This window comes from Orbicella faveolata, unplaced genomic scaffold (genome assembly GCF_042242905.1).
Source record: "Orbicella faveolata isolate gen_17 unplaced genomic scaffold, um_ofav_v1 contig_24, whole genome shotgun sequence".
Classification (NCBI taxonomy): domain Eukaryota; kingdom Metazoa; phylum Cnidaria; class Anthozoa; order Scleractinia; family Merulinidae; genus Orbicella; species Orbicella faveolata.
This window is the reverse complement of record NW_028301552.1, coordinates 29,873,587-29,892,368: the sequence shown is the minus strand read 5'-3', so window position 1 is coordinate 29,892,368 and position 18,782 is coordinate 29,873,587. Positions and strand designations below refer to the sequence as shown.

General features: G+C 37.2%; 3 protein-coding genes across 3 annotated transcripts; all 3 read left to right on the top strand.

Moving 5' to 3' along the window:
* The first annotated feature begins 4,170 nt into the window (after positions 1–4,170).
* On the top strand, positions 4,171–6,310 carry LOC149111252 (uncharacterized). The gene is made up of 2 exons (XM_089292700.1): positions 4,171–4,426; positions 4,806–6,310. The coding sequence occupies exons 1-2, from the start codon at positions 4,386–4,388 to the stop codon at positions 5,521–5,523; spliced, it is 759 nt and encodes a 252-aa protein (XP_089148826.1). The 5' UTR covers positions 4,171–4,385; the 3' UTR covers positions 5,524–6,310.
* Positions 6,311–9,247: 2,937 nt separating this feature from the next.
* Positions 9,248–11,085, top strand: LOC149111251 (uncharacterized). The gene is made up of 2 exons (XM_089292783.1): positions 9,248–9,486; positions 9,876–11,085. Exons 1-2 carry the CDS (start codon positions 9,446–9,448, stop codon positions 10,576–10,578), a joined length of 744 nt encoding a protein of 247 aa, XP_089148909.1. The 5' UTR covers positions 9,248–9,445; the 3' UTR covers positions 10,579–11,085.
* Positions 11,086–16,588: 5,503 nt separating this feature from the next.
* On the top strand, positions 16,589–18,300 carry LOC149111250 (uncharacterized). Its single transcript, XM_089292668.1, has 2 exons — positions 16,589–16,812; positions 17,191–18,300. Exons 1-2 carry the CDS (start codon positions 16,772–16,774, stop codon positions 17,906–17,908), a joined length of 759 nt encoding a protein of 252 aa, XP_089148794.1. The 5' UTR covers positions 16,589–16,771; the 3' UTR covers positions 17,909–18,300.
* The last annotated feature ends 482 nt before the right edge of the window (positions 18,301–18,782 follow it).

Sequence of the window (18,782 nt, the reverse complement as noted above, 5' to 3'; positions counted from 1 at the left end):
ACATAAAAACAAGCACAGGCGCAATTGTTCGTGTGCATATATGCAGCCGTAGTTTTGATAATAAGCTTACATGTATTCCGATTGTGAATAAAGTTACTCACCGAGTTCGGCAGTAAAACAAACGAACGAAACACTACCAAAAATAAATTCATCCGGTACCTTTGTTTTATCGTTGTTGACTTCATTCAGAGTTGTCATCATCGCATAAAAATGAGTAGCTTTGGTCTGAAGAAAAATAAATTTCGGTCACTAGATCTGACCTGCTGGCGATCGACGCAACCACATGCGTTTACGATTCTTAAAAACCTCGAATTCGAGTTCTTGAGAAGATTTTTGGTCCAAGGGCGACAGCAGTCATTTTGAACATTCTCCATCCTTTCAAAAATCCTAGATTTGGAGTGATGTCTTTCGAATAAATGAAAACTGCATTCAGCAACTGTCCGCCACGTTTCCATGCCGAGGTGGCAAAAACGGCGAGCTTAGTAGCCAAGCTCTAGCGGGGTGAATATAGCGTCATATATAATGAGCTTTTCGACCAATCAGAATGTCCAATTCTTATATTCACCTGTGGAAATTATACTAATACAAGATGAAACAACGTTACATATTAAAGCAAGTGTTGGACAAAATAATTGAAGAGCCACTGCCTGTAAATATGGAGAATCCAACGACAGTTCGGAAAATTCGGATTTTCTTTTATTACGTCAAAAAGACGACTGCGAAATCCAAGTGCTTGCTCGCTCCTCCAAAAAAGGCGTAATTGATCAAAATACCCTTTATAGTTTTTCGTCTAACGCGCTTAATTTTCACGGGCCAAACTAACCATTTAGATACGGTATACCTATAGCATAGCTCTTCTTTTAAAGTTTTATTTTGCTCAGAGATTCGTATACTAGAAGAGTTATGACCCTCCAAAATCAGTTGAAATTTTACATGTAAATTGAAATTGCAACAGTTGTATTTTTCAAACGGAGAAGAAGTAAACAAAACATATTTACTTCAAGATGACGTTAAACTCAGAGAAATGATCAAAGTGTAAATTACAAACTGTGTGAATATGAAATCCAGGCAAGTTCTTTTGTTTCTGTACTGGCCTATTGAAAATGTGCAATTTTGCATAAATTCCATCGGTCATCTTGGTTGACTGAGCGGTATTTCGAACTTTCCTAGATTTCGCCAAAACGTGAACTCGCTTTAGCTTTAAGGGTGTATTTCTGAAAATAGTTCACCGAAAGGGTCTTTTTGACGCAATAAAAGAAAATACGAAAATTCCGACCTGTCGTCGGATTCTCCATATATATAGGCAGTGGCTCTTAATATGTAAGAAACATAAGGTAAGCGGTTGACAATTGTAAAATAAAGAAGCCTCGACTGTGCTCCGTTCGGTTCTGTTCTGTTGTAAAGCACGAAAAACGTGTAGAGGGAAACACGGGACGTATTCGAGTGTCATTCCCTACTTCTTGAGTGCTCTACCGCTTCCTAAGTGCTTTACAACAGAACAGAGCAAAGTCAAGGCTTCTTTATTTGTTTTATGATAGAGAGTCCATCAATTTCCCCACACATTCAGCTAACATCATCAACCAAACTTTATTTTCCAAAGGAGGAAAAGTAGTGTCAGCGTGCATCTGTCCCTGATAAAGCATGCTAAAATAAGCCAATCACAATCCCAGTTAGAATTGTTCAAATAATTTTATTTGCTAACGAGACAACAGCTGTCAATCACAAACTGGACATCAGCTAAACTTCCAGTTTCGAGTACCTTTGGAAAGAAGTACGATCGCTTCAAAAATGGCTTTTTAGTTTGATTCAAAAATAAAGATCCAAAAGTTGCTAGTGCACAGGATTCCAGCCGCATTCTGGCTCACGAAAACGTGCACTTTTCCAATGGAAATTCCGAAACAAAGAGCTCAAAGTTTGCGGATGAAAATTCGAAATGCTGAGCTGTATTTGAAAGAAGCTACGGTTATTTACGGCTTGCAAGATGACCCGAACTAGCGTCAAAGTTTGAAAGACTAAACTGCTACCACTGGTTCTACTCCGAGTACAGGAAAAAATAGCACAGCAAGCTTTCGACCGATCACTCTTCGGTTGAGCGTCGTAATTGTCGACCTTCACCTCGCTGAGATGACCGGAGATCGCTATTTAGCTGAAGTTTTGCTTGAGCATTTTTACAAAAATAAAGATTCTTATGCATAGTAGACAGAGACGGCTCAATTGGTGTTTTCTATCGTTTTACTTCTAAAGTATAATTTCTGCCTTCGTAACAAATAATATATAGATTTAGGCCATCCTAAAAGCGTAGCCCCTGGGCCGGGTTGTTTAGAACCAAATTAGCCTAACCCAGGAAAAGGTAGAATTTTGATTTGAGTTTTTTAACTTTGCGTTGAGGTTTTCTGTATATTGTTTAGCCTTCTGTTTCGGGTTTTAAAAATCACCATATACACAAAACAAAACAGCAGAAAAAGTTATAATTCGGTTAACTTTTAATCCTGGGTTAGCGTTACCCGGCTTCCGAACAGTCCTGCCCTGTTATCAACAAGTTAACCTAGGATGAGCCCCCGATCCAATCGAAAAACCAGCACTTGGTCAGCGGTCAACGGTAAAAAAGCACTCGACCTCGATGAGCTGTAAACTTGAGCCCGCGATATGGTCACGTGATACTGGTCAGCGGATACCTTGTTTTGACAGGTGTCAATTGATCATAATTTGGATGTCCAATAACAAAGAAGTACACGGTAGACCAAGGCTGCATATCTCTGTCAACCTATTATTTGGAGTATAGCCGCCATGTTGCGCGACTCCGTCGTCGTCGTCGCCGTCGTCGTCGCCGTCGCCGTCGTGCGTACGCGCCCACAAGCAATACCGCGAGCCATGATAACCACGAGAAAATCAGCTCATGGGTTTCTTTTTCTCTTCTATATGAGTATGGGGCTCCGCTTGGCGGCCCTTTGGGCCGCCGGAGCTCCGCTATAACGTCTTTTGTCCGGAAGCTTTCGCTAGGTTGAGAATTTGTTTTTCGCTAAGTGATTAAGCTAACCGTTCTGTCCAAATATGGAAGAAAGACACAACTCGCTAGTATCATTTTAGAAACTTCATGGGATACAAAGGAATAACTGACGCTACTTCGCGATAATTTTTGGATGCTCAACATTCGCCCTTTTAAAACATTCTAATCCCCATCAGGTAACTTAAATTGAACATCACAAAATACATTGAGCCGTGACACAATTTAAATTGCGCCAGCGAATCAGTTACCTAATTCGAAATAATTTATTACAATCTGTAAATAGAATCGTATCATTACCTGTATTGGGTAGTCGAGATGGCGTTACATTATTTAAATTTAACGTTTAAATAACAGAAATGACAATTGCATATTCAAATCGAAACATTACGCAATGTACATGATGATTGCATATTTAAATTCAACCTTTACATAACAGAAATGATGGCTGTGCATATTTAAATTAAACCATGGCAAAATTATAATGATGATTGTATGATTGATTGAACAAATTAAAACTAAGCCGTATAACATCATTCGTCAAACAGAAATAATGCGACAAATGTTAATAATTACAAGAAGCTCCTGTAATCGGACCAGAAGCCCAGGCAATAAGGGAAGAGTTGACTCCCAGGCTTAGTATGAAGGATGGAGATTCCAGATTATGGGCTCTTGCAATCAAATATTACCTCTTTACAATGAACAAGAACCAAACACCTATTTAAGTAGCACAGTGAAGCTAATCTCATGCTTTCAACTCACGAGTTTTTTCGACTCATAAAAAAAATCTAAACTATATCTGCTTGATTTGCTGAAAAACCCAGGGTGAATTAGGACAACATCAACCAATCAAAACTAGCATGAGCCCTTTTTTACGAGAAGTCCAAAAATTGTCACGTGCAACAACACCAAATGAGTATGAGTTCTTACAAGAAATCTGAAAATCTTATGGAAACTATCACGGGTTCTTTTAACCAATCGAGATTGTGATCCCTTTGTTAGTTTCACCTAAATTCCACGTGTCTGAGCATGCAGCCGGAAACCCTTATCAAGCCAACAAAGTTTACTTTTCACGTAAAGCTATCCAGTTATTTAGTGTTTAATTCTTTCTCTTTTTTTAGAAATTACCCGCATAAGCGCGAAAAATGAAAATGAAATAGTTTTTGCCACTCTCACTGAGTCATGGTCAACATGTTTTCTGTCACACTGACGAGGCATTAACTTAGTGTATAATTTTACTAATTTCGATCGTTTTAGAAGAGAATCGTCGGGTATATAAAGGGGTCTTCAACTGGGCGATCATAAGTTTACAAAGTGTTCAAGGAAGCTACAAGCAAGATACAAGAAGAGACAAATATCAATAGAAGAAGTTCAAGACAGCATGCCTCTCGTTAACCGATTTCCAACCTACGATCCATTCAGGTAAATTTCAAATCATTTTCTGAGGCTCGGTAGTAAGCACTTTGTAAATTTCGATCGAAACGGCTAAGGAAGATTTTAGCACTGATCTTTTACGCCTGTGTATGCTGGAGAATTGGTTTGTGGTTGCAACTGAAGACATTTTACAGGAAGCTTAGGGCTCTGAACAGCGTACAAATACAATTACTGGAAAAAACAATGTTTAATATCCAAATTCAGAATTTTAGCCAGATTTATTGTAAACAAAATATGTACATACACTATAAGAAAGGTTCCACTTTATAAAATTTTACGGGTGCTAAATGTGTTCAGAAAATTTTGTGTCAAGAAAATACATTATTGTGTTTTTAGCGTTCAAATAATTCAATTTTTCCTATAACAGTTACTACAACCGAGCTCCTAGAGGCTATGGCGGTTTCTATGATTTATGGAAAGAAACTGTCCTAGTTAGTGCTTACGAACAGCAAAAAGGAAACTCCCAACGAGCCATGGAAAGGCCTCACCAGGGAACAATAAAGATCGCTTGTGTTCTGATTGAGCATTACCAACCTGAAGAAATCTCGCTTGAGGTAGATAGCGAAAAGATCATCTTACATGGCCAGCATGAACACGAACAAGAAGATGGATTCAATAAGAGCGAGTTCATGAGGGTCTTCAAACTTCCTCCAGGTGTCGACCCGACAACTGTCACGTCACGAATTAACCTAAATAACGGTGTTCTCATCATCGAGGGCACAAAACAAGAGGAAGAAAAAGCAAACGACGGTGAATTTGAGGCCAAGTTGAATTTCAGAGGTTTCAAACTAGAAGAGATCAAGCTCCATCTCCGTGGAAATATGCTGACCGTCACTGGAATACAGGAATCTGAACGTCATCAGTCACGTAACACGTACAGTCGTTGTATTGTGCTGCCCGATGACGTAGATCCCAGATCGGTGACGTCATGCTTGTCAAAAGAAGGCCTGTTGACAATAAGAGCATCACGTGATCCAGCTATGTTTTGCCGCAAGAGTTCAGATGACATCACCATCACCAGGGAAACAAACGAAGAACCAAAAGAGGAGACGACCAGCGCTGATGCAGGACAAACTGCAATCTAGCTATAGACACTGTTAAAAGCGCCAACGGCTTAATTTTAAGACTTTCACGAAATGTGCGATTATCAATTTTTTTCTGCTATTTTTTGCTTCTTTATCAAAAGTAGTTAATTACGTCTAATGTAAAACCTGAGTTTAGGTGATCTGCCGGCCACACAATAGTCGTAAGATTTCATAAGAAACTGAAACGAATGAACTCCGTGCTGCATGTTTTAATATATACCGTTGATTTATTTAATTAAGAAATTTATATAGCAATTACATGGGTGAGGTAATTTAGGATAAATGTTGTTTCGTTGTAATTACTTAGATGTTTAGCTGTGTATTCCAGTTTTGGCGTAATTACAAGCAAAGTGAATTAATGAAATAAATATTTGATATTATTTCTACGTTACTTTCTGGTCTGTTTCGGCAAGTCATGCGGATATTTTTAACTTACCCCAATGTAATTTCAACGGCACGTTTGAATCAAAAAGTTAGAACGTGGTTCAAATACAAAGGTTTTTCCAACACATGTAAGCAGGTTTGCTTCAAATAGCCCTTTAATCAAATGTAGGTCTGGCCTTCAAATCAGATTTTAACAGCATCGCAGAACAAGGCAGTGAGAAACTGAATTGTCACTAATCCTTTAACTGGAAAATGTCACAAAAGTAACATTTACCAAATTTCATGAGATAGGAAAAAAGCCTTTCTAATTCGTTTTGCGTATTTCTTTTCATGACAAACATCAATACAACACTTCGCTCACATGTAAATTAAATAAAAGAAACCAAATTACGTTACAATGAAATTTACAGAAAGCATTACGTTACTAATGTAAGCTACTTGGCCCTGGGCACTTAGCAACAATGCAAATACTGTTGGTTCATTTAAAACCTTCTTTTTACTACTACATAACTTACATTGAACATAACAAAATAAATTCAGTTGCTAAATAATGTGAATTTTATCATTGCGTCATTTAGATCATTCAAAACAAACTATTACAGTATATAAAAAAACTCATTACACATTTAAATTTAACCACGACGTAGTCGAAATACGTCACGTTATTTAAAGATGATTCCCAGTCCGTTCTGCGCACTCTCGAGGGTTTGTTTACGTTTTTGTTTTGTTTCACAAAATCTAACATTTTGCAACCACTCACCTGGGCAAAATTCAAAGTTTTATCTTGACCTTCCTTACGAATGCAATGCTTTGTTCTTTGGTATTTCTGATTTTACAAGATGAAACAACGTTGTTTATCAAAGCAACCGTTGGACAAAATAACGAATAACATCAATTTGTATGCCATCGACTGAGACTCACAAACATGGTGAAACTGAATCTGCGTAGTACGGATTTGGAATCATTTTTAAATCGTGCCATCACATAACATAAATGAGCATTGCATATTAAAATTAAACCATTGAATAATATAATGACGAATTCACATTTATATGAATTTAATCACTTCAAAAAATACTAATTAGGACTGCATATTTAAATTAAACTATTTGATAATATAAATAATGATGGCATATTTATATAGAATGCACCATTACATAATATGATTGCATAATTAAATTAAACTATTTCCATATATAAATGATGACTCCATATTTCTATAGATAGCAACATTGCATAATGTAAATGATGACTGCATATTTATATTAATTAAACTATTGCATAATATGAATGCTAATTGCATTATTCAGTTGAACACTGGACAATGTTCATGATAATTACAGATCTAAATTGAGTCATTGCATAATTTAACAAAAGTTACCACCATAAAAATGAAACAAAACCAAAAAAATTACAATCGAGCTATCATAAGATATCTTAGCAAAGAAACGAGGGTTACCCTGTTCATAAACATGTAATATATACCTCAAAGATATTCCAGAAATTTGCGTTGCCTAAACATGTTTCATTCATCTCTCCTTTTCTTGAATTCCCACCCTCCTGCACCGTCCAGTTTCAAATCAAAGTCGTGCAGCTAAAGAATAAAAAACGAGCAAAGGAGAATAAAAAGGAGAAATATTATTGAAAAATTATAAATTGATCCATCTCCAGGGTGCATTCTCGGTAAACGCGGTCGCGAAATGTAAGCATTTATTTAAGTTCCTCACTTCGCTTTTCTGAACATTTACCTGAAATTATCCACCAAATGCAAACATGAAGTTACAAGGATTTCTGCTCAACATCATGTTTCTTTTTTTTTCTTTTTTTTCTTTTTTTTTTTGTGTAGACTATCCGTCAGCGGTCCATCTTGCAAAATAGCGGTCGGTATTGCAAAATTTGGACAGCTAAAGAGATCCGACCAATTTTACAATAACTCTCTAATTTCTCGCCTGCTGATTGGCTCATTTTTATTATCAATAAGAGTACAGACGGATAAACAAGTAGTTTACTGCGGAACCGCTCGCCTGCGGTTCGTGGTTCCACAGCCACTTTGACAATGTTTATCATCAATAAGAGGACAGACGCATAAAAAATGACGTCAATTTGTTAATTAGAACTCACCTTTTCATCAGCAACCAATTCAGCCACATAATAAAAAAGAATTAAATCAATGAACCACTGGTAAACTGTCACTAGCACTTAACTGGCAGAGAGACACAACTCGCTAGCACCATTTTAGAAACTTCATGGGAGAGCAAAAGTAACTGATCTCCTTGGCTTGGCTGTTTCACAATAATTTTTTAAAACTGAACGTTCGCCATTTTAAAACTTTCTAATCACCACTAATTAACTTAAATTAAACATCACATAATAAATTGAGCCGTGACACAATTTAAATTGCGCCAGTGATTCCAAATAATCTATCACAATCTATAGATAGAATCGAATTAGGTGGTCGAGATGGCGTGACGCTATTTAAATTTAACTTTTCAATAACAGAGATGAGAACTACATATTTAAATCGAAATATTACACAATGTACATGATTGCATTTTTAATTCAACCTTTACAAAAGAGAAATGATAGCTGTGCATATTGAAATTAAACCATGGCATTATTGTAATGATGATTACATAATTAATTGACCAAATTAAAACTAAGCCATAATAAGAACATTCGTCAAACAGAAATAATGCAACAAATATTAATAATTACAAGGAGCTCCTGTAATCGGACCAGAAGCCCAGGCAACAAGGGAACAGTTGACGGTCCAGGTTTAGTATGAGACATGGAGATTCCAGATTATGGATTCCTTCAATCAAATATCACGTCTTTAAAATGAACAAGAACGTAACACCTACAGTATTTAGGTAGCACAGTGAAGTTAATCTCATACTTCAGCACACGAGTTTTTGCGAGTCTCATCAGAAAAATCTACACTACATCTGCTTGATTTGCTGAAAAACCCAGTGTGAATTAGGAGAACATCAACCAATCAAAACTAGCATGAGCCCTTTTTTACGAGAAGTCCAAAAATTTTCACGTGCAACAAAACCAAATGAGTACATGTCATGTTGCTTAGCGACAGTTCTTACAAGAAATCTAAAAATCTTATGAAAACTATCACGGGTGTTTTTAACCAATCGAGATTGTGATCCGTTTGTTAGTTACACCTAAATTCCACGTGTGTGACAATGCAACTGGAAACCCTTATTTTAGTTTACTTTTCACGGCAAGCTATCCAGTTATTTATTGTTTAATGCTTTCTCCTTTTTTTAGAAATTACCCGCCTCAAAACAAAAATGAAAATGAAATAGTTTTTGCTACTCTCACTGAGTCATGGTCAACATGTTTTCTGTCATACTGACGAGGCATTAACTTAGTGTATAATGTCACTAATTTCGATCGTTTTAGAAGAGAATCGTCGGGTATATAAGGGGGTCTTCAACTGAGCGATCATAAGTTTACAAAGTGTTCAAGGAAGTTACAAGCAAGATACAAGAAGAGACAAATATCAAGAGAAGAATTTCAAGACAGCATGCCTCTCGTTAACCGATTTCCAAGCTACGATCCATTCAGGTAAATTTCAAATCATTGTCTTAGGCTCGGTAGTATGCACTTTGTAAAACGTTTCGATCGAAACGGCTCGGGAAGACTTTTAGCACGGATCTCTTACGCCTGTCTATGCTGAAGAATTGGTTTTTGATTGCAGCTGAAGACATTTTACAAGAAGCTTAGGGCTCTGCTGAACAACTTACAAATACATTTACTCAACAAATAAAATGTGTAATATCCAAATTCAGAATTTTAGCCAGATTTACTGTAAACAAAATATGCACATACATTATAAGAAAGGTTCCACTTTATAAATTTTTAAGGGACCTAGATGCGTTTAGAAAATGTTATGTGTGAGGAAAATATATTGCTGTGTCTTTAGCGTTCAAATAATTCCATTTTTCCTATTGCAGTTACTACAACCGAGCTCCTAGAGGCTATGGCGTTTTCTTTGCTTTATGGAGAGAAACTGTTCTAGCTGGTGCTTACGAACAGCAACAAACAAACTACCAACGAGCCATGGAAAGGCCTCACCACGGAGTAGTAAAGATCGCTTGTGTTCTGATTGGGCATTACCAACCTGAAGAAATCTCGCTTGAGGTAGATAGCGAAAAGATCATCTTACATGGCCAGCATCAATGCAAACAAGAAGATGGATTCGATAAGAGCGAGTTCACGAGAGTCTTCAAACTTCCTCCAGGTGTCGACCCGACAACTGTCACGTTACGAATTAACCTAGATAACGGTGTTCTCATCATCGAGGGAATAAAACAAGAGGAAGACAAAGCAAACGACGATGAATTTGAGGCCAAGTTGGATTTTAAGGGTTTCAAACCAGAAGAGATCAAGCTCCATCTCCGTGGAAATATGCTGACCGTCACTGGAATACAGGAATCTGAACGTCATCAGTCACATAAAACGTACAGTCGTTGTATTGTGCTGCCCGGTGACGTAGATCCCAGATCGGTGACGTCATGCTTGTCAAAGGAAGGCCTGCTGACGATAAAAGCATCACGTGATCCAGCCATGTTGTCCCGCAAGAGCTCCGATGACATCACCATCAACAGGGAAACAAAGGAGGAGCAAAAACAAAGGATGACCAGCGCTGATGCCTGAGAAATTGCAATTTAGTTATAGACATTGTTAAAAGAGCCAATAGCTTAATTCTTAAACTTTCATGAAATATGCAATTATATATTTTTCTACTTTTTTTTAATCAAACGTAGTTAATTTCGTCTCATGTAAAGTTAAGTTTTGTTGCCGATCTACCGGCCACATTATGGTCCGTAAGATTTCGTAAGATTTCGGTTCTTTCTTGTTGAAAATGAAACCGTATTTCTTTGCTTTATTTAGAAAATACTATTTTCAGAACTTTATGTAGCAAATGCATGGTTTACGCTACTTGTTATTAAGTTTGTAGAGTTGTGATAATTTATTTTAGATATTTTATTGTGTCCTTCAGTATTGGTGTAATTACAAGCGACGTGGATTAATGAAATAAATATTTGAAATTATTATACGTCGCTTTCTGGTCTATCTTGCAAAGTTTTCAGTCTTGCACATATTTCTAACTTACCACAATGTAATTCAAACAGCACAATTGAATTAAAAGGTTAAAACGTAGTTCAAATACAAGGGGTTTTTTTGCAAATGATGTGAACAGAACGTAGTTTTAATACGTGGTTTTATTCTAAACGAGGTAAACAGCATCGACTGACTAACACTATTCAGTTAACTCTGAGGATATCATCCGCTTCATTAGGTTGTCGAAACGTCAGTCACCAACAACAGTTATTTTCATAACTACCCTACCCCGGACGATCACACTATACTAACTACTGATGCCAACAGGGTTGTTTTAAAGACCTTTTCGACCAAATGTTGCCTAGGGCTTCGAATCAGATTCTTACAGGATCGCAGAACAAGGTAGTGAGACACTATATTGTCACTAATCCTTTAATTGGATAATGTCGCAAAAGTGAGACATATCAAATTTCATGAGATAGAAAAAAAGATTTTTTTTTTAATGTTTATTATTTCGTAGTAAACATCAACACAACACTTAATTCACATGAAAACATGAAAATTAAATCAAAGAAACCACATCACGTTACAATAAAATTTACAAAAAGCATTACGTTACTAATGTAATTCTCCTGATTTTTTGAAAAACTTCTTTTTACCACTACATAACTTAAATTGGACATAACAAAGTAACTGAAGGTGTTAAATAATTGAAATGTTACCATTAAGTTACCATTCCAGTCAAACCGAGTGAAGCGTGTCCCCCTCCCTAGTCATTTCATATATCAATGTGGAACTGATTTTTTTTTGGAACAATAAACCCATTTAGCGGTATTCTTGAAACACTAGTGGGTTCAATTTTCCGATATTCAGTTCATTTTTGCATTCTTGAAACGACTGGCGGGTTCAATATTCAAATAATCAATTCATTAATGTAATGTTGAGGGGATCGCTTCACTTCGTTTGACTGTAAGATCATTCAAAATAAACTATTGCAATCTATAAATAGAATCATTGCATATTTAAATTAGACCACGACATAGTCAAAATGCGTCACGTTATTCAAAGATGATTTCCAGGTCCGTACTTCGCACTCTCGAGGATTTGTTTACGTTTTTGTTTTGTTTTACAAAATTTTTAAATGTTCAAACATTTCGCAGCTACTTACAGGAACAAAATTCAAAGTTTTATGTTAGCCTTTATTACGAATGCGAAGCTTTTATCTTTGGTCTTTCTGATATTTAACAATTATTCGCCAAGGCAAAGTGAACATTGGTGAATATTCACCAATGTTCACTAAGCCTGAGATGAATAATTCTTTTAGTATAATTTTTAGAGGTAAATATCAAGGACTACAAAATAACGGACTAAAACATAAAAACAAGCACAGGCGCAATTGTTCGTGTGCATATATGCAGCCGTAGTTTTGATAATAAGCTTACATGTATTCCGATTGTGAATAAAGTTACTCACCGAGTTCGGCAGTAAAACAAACGAACGAAACACTACCAAAAATAAATTCATCCGGTACCTTTGTTTTATCGTTGTTGACTTCATTCAGAGTTGTCATCATCGCATAAAAATGAGTAGCTTTGGTCTGAAGAAAAATAAATTTCGGTCACTAGATCTGACCTGCTGGCGATCGACGCAACCACTGCGTTTACGATTCTTAAAAACATCCAATTCGAGTTCTTGAGAAGATTTTTGGTCCAAGGGCGACAGCAGTCATTTTGAACATTCTCCATCCTTTCAAAAATCCTAGATTTGGAGTGATGTCTTTCGAATAAATGAAAACTGCATTCAGCAACTGTCCGCCACGTTTCCATGCCGAGGTGGCAAAAACGGCGAGCTTAGTAGCCAAGCTCTAGCGGGATGAATATAGCGTCATATATAATGAGCTTTTCGACCAATCAGAATGTCCAATTCTTATATTCACCTGTGGAAATTATACTAATACAAGATGAAACAACGTTACATATTAAAGCAAGTGTTGGACAAAATAATTGAAGAGCCACCGCCTGTAAATATGGAGAATCCAACGACAGTTCGGAAAATTCGGATTTTCTTTTATTGCGTCAAAAAGACGACTGCGCAATCCAAGTTCTTGCTCTGTCGTCCAAAAAAGGCGCAATTGGTCAAAATACCCTTTATAGTTTTTCGTCTAACGCGCTTAATTTTCACGAGCCAAACTAACCATTTAGATACGGTATACCTATAACATAGCTCTTCTTTTAAAGTTTCATTTTGCTCAGAGATTCGTATACTAGAAGAGTTATGACCCTCCAAAATCAGTTGAAATTTTACATGTAAATTGAAATTGCGACAGTTGTATTTTTCAAACGGAGAAGAAGTAAACAAAACATATTTACTTCAAGATGACGTTAAACTCAGAGAAATGATCAAAGTGTAAATTACAAACTGTGTGAATATGAAATCCAGGCAAGTTCTTTTGTTTCTGTACTGGCCTATTGAAAATGTGCAATTTTGCATAAATTCCATCGGTCATCTTGGTTGACTGAGCGGTATTTCGAACTTTCCTAGATTTCGCCAAAATGTGAACTCGCTGTAGCTTTAAAGGTGTATTTCTGAAAATAGTTCACCGAAAGGGTCTTTTTGACGAAATAAAAGAAACTACGAAATTTCCGACCTGTCGTCGGATTCTCCATATATATAGGCAGTGGCTCTTAATATGCAAGAAACATAAGGTAAGCGGTTGACAATTGTAAAATAAAGAAGCCTCGACTGTGCTCCGTTCTGTTCTGTTCTGTTCTGTTCTGTTGTAAAGCACGAAAAACGTGTAGAGGGAAACACGGGACGTATTCGAGTGTCATTCCCTACTTCTTGAGTGCTCTACCGCTTCCTAAGTGCCTTACAACAGAACAGAGCAAAGTCGAGGCTTCTTTATTTGTTTTATGATAGAGAGTCCATCAATTTCCCCACACATTCAGCTAACATCATCAACTAAACTTTATTTTCCAAAGGAGGAAAAGTAGTGTCAGCGTGCATCTGTCCCTGATAAAGCATGCTAAAATAAGCCAATCACAATCCCAGTTAGAATTGTTCAAATAATTTTATTTGCTAACGAGACAACAGCTGTCAATCACAAACTGGACATCAGCTAAACTTCCAGTTTCGAGTACCTTTGGAAAGAAGTACGATCGCTTCAAAAATGGCTTTTTAGTTTGATTCAAAAATAAAGATCCAAAAGTTGCTAGTGCACAGGATTCCAGCCGCATTCTGGCTCACGAAAACGTGCACTTTTCCAATGGAAATTCCGAAACAAAGAGCTCAAAGTTTGCGGATGAAAATTCGAAATGCTGAGCTGTATTTGAAAGAAGCTACGGTTATTTACGGCTTGCAAGATGACCCGAACTAGCGTCAAAGTTTGAAAGACTAAACTGCTACCACTGGTTCTACTCCGAGTACAGGAAAAAATAGCACAGCAAGCTTTCGACCGATCACTCTTCGGTTGAGCGTCGTAATTGTCGACCTTCACTTCGCTGAGATGACCGGAGATCGCTATTTAGCTGAAGTTTTGCTTGAGCATTTTTACAAAAATAAAGATTCTTATGCATAGTAGACAGAGACGGCTCAATTGGTGTTTTCTATCGTTTTACTTCTAAAGTATAATTTCTGCCTTCGTAACAAATAATATATAGATTTAGGCCAGCCTAAAAGCGTAGCCCCTGGGCCGGGTTGTTTAGAGGCAAATTAGCCTAACCTAGGAAAAGGTAGAATTTTGATTTGAGTTTTTTAACTTTGCGTTGAGGATTTTGGTATATTGTTTAGCCTTCTGTTTCGGGTTTTAAAAATCACCATATACACAAAACAAAACAGCAAGAAACGTTTGTATAGAAGAAAAAGTTACAATTCGGTTAACTTTTAATCCTAGGTTAGCGTTACCCGGTTTCCGAACAGTCCTGCCCTGTTATCAACAAGTTAACCTAGGATGAGCCCCCGATCCAATCGAAAAACCAGCACTTGGTCAGCGGTCAACGGTAAAAAAGCACTCGACCTCGATGAGCTGTAAACTTAAGCCCGCGATATGGTCACGTAATACTGGTCAGCGGATACCTTGTTTTGACAGGTGTCAATTGATCATAATTTGGATGTCCAATAACAAAGGAGTACACGGTAGACCAAGGCTGCATATCTCTGTCAACCTATTATTTGGAGTACAGCCGCCATGTTGCGCGACTCCGTCGTCGTCGTCGCCGTCGTCGTCGCCGTCGCCGTCGCCGTCGTGCGTACGCGCCCACAAGCAATACCGCGAGCCATGATAACCACGAGAAAATCAGCTCATGGGTTTCTTTTTCTCTTCTATATGAGTATATGGCTCCGCTTGGCGGCCCTTTGGGCCGCCGGAGCTCCGCTATAACGTCTTTTGTCCGGAAGCTTTCGCTAGGTTGAGAATTTGTTTTTCGCTAAGTGATTAAGCTAACCGTTCTGTCCGAATATGGAAGAAAGACACAACTCGCTAGTATCATTTTAGAAACTTCATGGGATACAAAGAAATAACTGACGCTACTTCGGGATAATTTTTGGATGCCCTTCGCCCTTTTAAAACATTCTAATCCCCATCAGGTAACTTAAATTGAACATCACAAAATACATTGAGCCGTGACACAATTTAAATTGCGCCAGCGAATCAGTTACCTAATTCGAAATAATTTATTACAATCTGTAAATAGAATCGTATCATTACCTGTATTGGGTAGTCGAGATGGCGTTACATTACTTAAATTTAACGTTTAAATAACAGAAATGACAATTGCATATTCAAATCGAAACATTACACAATGTACATGATGATTGCATATTTAAATTCAACCTCTACATAACAGAAATGATGGCTGTGCATATTTAAAATAAACCATGGCAAAATTATAATGATGATTGTATGATTGATTGAACAAATTAAAACTAAGCCGTATAACATCATTCGTCAAACAGAAATAATGCGACAAATGTTAATAATTACAAGAAGCTCCTGTAATCGGATCAGAAGCCCAGGCAATAAGGGAAGAGCTGACTCCCAGGCTTAGTATGAAGGATGGAGATTCCAGATTATGGGCTCTTGCAATCAAATATTACCTCTTTACAATGAACAAGAACCAAACACCTATTTAAGTAGCACAGTGAAGCTAATCTCATGCTTTCAACTCACGAGTTTTTTCGACTCATAAAAAAATCTAAACTATATCTGCTTGATTTGCTGAAAAACCCAGGGTGAATTAGGACAACATCAACCAATCAAAACTAGCATGAGCCCTTTTTTACGAGAAGTCCAAAAATTGTCACGTGCAACAACACCAAATGAGTATGAGTTCTTACAAGAAATCTGAAAATCTTATGGAAACTATCACGGGTTCTTTTAACCAATCGAGATTGTGATCCCTTTGTTAGTTTCACCTAAATTCCACGTGTCTGAGTATGCAGCCGGAAACCCTTATCAAGCCAACAAAGTTTAGTTTTCGCGTAAAGCTATCCAGTTATTTAGTGTTTAATTCTTTCTCTTTTTTTAGAAATTACCCGCATAAGCGCGAAAAATGAAAATGAAATAGTTTTTGCTACTCTTACTGAGTCATGCTCAGCATATTTTCTGTCATACTGACGAAGCATTATCTTAGTGTATAATTTTACTAATTTCGATCGTTTTAGAAGAGAATCGTCGGGTATATAAAGGGGTCTTCAACTGGGCGATCATAAGTTTACAAAGTGTTCAAGCAAGTTACAAGCAAGATACAAGAAGAGACAAATATCAATAGAAGAAGTTCAAGACAGCATGCCTCTCGTTAACCGATTTCCAACCTACGATCCATTCAGGTAAATTTCAAATCATTTTCTGAGGCTCGGTAGTAAGCACTTTGTAAATTTCGATCGAAACGGCTAAGGAAGATTTTAGCACTGATCTTTTACGCCTGTGTATGCTGGAGAATTGGTTTGTGGTTGCAACTGAAGACATTTTACAGGAGGCTTAGGGCTCTGAACAGCGTACAAATACAATTACTGGAAAAAACAATGTTTAATATCCAAATTCAGAATTTTAGCCAGATTTATTGTAAACAAAATATGTACATACACTATAAGAAAGGTTCCACTTCATAAGTTTTACGGTTGCTAAATGTGTTCAGAAAATTTTGTGTCAAGAAAATGCATTATTGTGTCTTTAGCGTTCAAATAATTCAATTTTTCCTATCACAGTTACTACAACCGAGCTCCTAGAGGCTATGGCGGTTTCTATGATTTATGGAAAGAAACTGTCCTAGCTAGTGCTTACGAACAGCAAAAAGGAAACTCCCAACGAGCCATGGAAAGGCCTCACCAGGGAACAATAAAGATCGCTTGTGTTCTGATTGAGCATTACCAACCTGAAGAAATCTCGCTTGAGGTAGATAGCGAAAAGATCATCTTACATGGCCAGCATGAACACGAACAAGAAGATGGATTCAATAAGAGCGAGTTCATGAGAGTCTTCAAACTTCCTCCAGGTGTCGACCCGACAACTGTCACGTCACGAATTAACCTAAATAACGGTGTTCTCACCATCGAGGGCACAAAACAAGAGGAAGAAAAAGCAAACGACGGTGAATTTGAGGCCAAGTTGAATTTCAGAGGTTTCAAACCAGAAGAGATCAAGCTCCATCTCCGTGGAAATATGCTGACCGTCACTGGAATACAGGAATCTGAACGTCATCAGTCACGTAACACGTACAGTCGTTGTATTGTGCTGCCCGATGACGTAGATCCCAGATCGGTGACGTCATGCTTGTCAAAAGAAGGCCTGTTGACAATAAGAGCATCACGTGATCCAGCTATGTTTTGCCGCAAGAGTTCAGATGACATCACCATCACCAGGGAAACAAACGAAGAACCAAAAGAGGAGACGACCGGCGCTGATGCAGGACAAACTGCAATCTAGCTATAGACACTGTTAAAAGCGCCAACGGCTTAATTTTAAGACTTGCATGAAATATGCGATTATCTATTTTTTTTCTGCTATTTTTTGCTTCTTTATCAAAAGTAGTTAATTACGTCTAATGTAAAACCTGAGTTTAGGTGATCTGCCGGCCACACAATAGTCGTAAGATTTCATAAGAAACTGAAACGAATGAACTCCGTGCTGCATGTTTTAATATATACCGTTGATTTATTTAATTAAGAAATTTATATAGCAATTACATGGGTGAGGTAATTTAGGATAAATGTTGTTTCGTTGTAATTACTTAGATGTTTAGCTGTGTACTCCAGTTTTGGCGTAATTACAAGCAAGGTGAATTAATGAAATAAATATTTGATATTATTTCTACGTTACTTTCTGGTCTGTTTCGGCAAGTCATGCGGATATTTTTAACTTACCCCAATGTAATTTCAACGGCACGTTTGAATCAAAAAGTTAGAACGTGGTTCAAATACAAAGGTTTTTCCAACACATGTAAGCAGGTTTGCTTCAAATAGCCCTTTAATCAAATGTAGGTCTGGCCTTCAAATCAGATTTTAACAGCATCGCAGAACAAGGCAGTGAGAAACTGAATTGTCACTAATCCTTTAACTGGAAAATGTCACAAAAGTAACATTTACCAAATTTCATGAGATAGGAAAAAAGCCTTTCTAATTCGTTTTGCGTATTTCTTTTCATGACAAACATCAATACAACACTTCGCTCACATGTAAATTAAATAAAAGAAACCAAATTACGTTACAATGAAATTTACAGAAAGCATTACGTTACTAATGTAAGCTACTTGGCCCTGGGCACTTAGCAACAATGCAAATACTGTTGGTTCATTTAAAAC

Excerpts from the sequence above, each read along its gene's own strand:
- LOC149111252 (XM_089292700.1), top strand. The coding sequence starts at position 4,386 with ATGCCTCTCGTTAACCGATTTCCAACCTACGATCCATTCAG. Across the intron at positions 4,427-4,805 it reads CCAACCTACGATCCATTCAG|TTACTACAACCGAGCTCCTA; the intron begins GTAAATTTCAAA and ends TTCCTATAACAG.
- LOC149111251 (XM_089292783.1), top strand. The coding sequence starts at position 9,446 with ATGCCTCTCGTTAACCGATTTCCAAGCTACGATCCATTCAG. Across the intron at positions 9,487-9,875 it reads CCAAGCTACGATCCATTCAG|TTACTACAACCGAGCTCCTA; the intron begins GTAAATTTCAAA and ends TTCCTATTGCAG.
- LOC149111250 (XM_089292668.1), top strand. The coding sequence starts at position 16,772 with ATGCCTCTCGTTAACCGATTTCCAACCTACGATCCATTCAG. Across the intron at positions 16,813-17,190 it reads CCAACCTACGATCCATTCAG|TTACTACAACCGAGCTCCTA; the intron begins GTAAATTTCAAA and ends TTCCTATCACAG.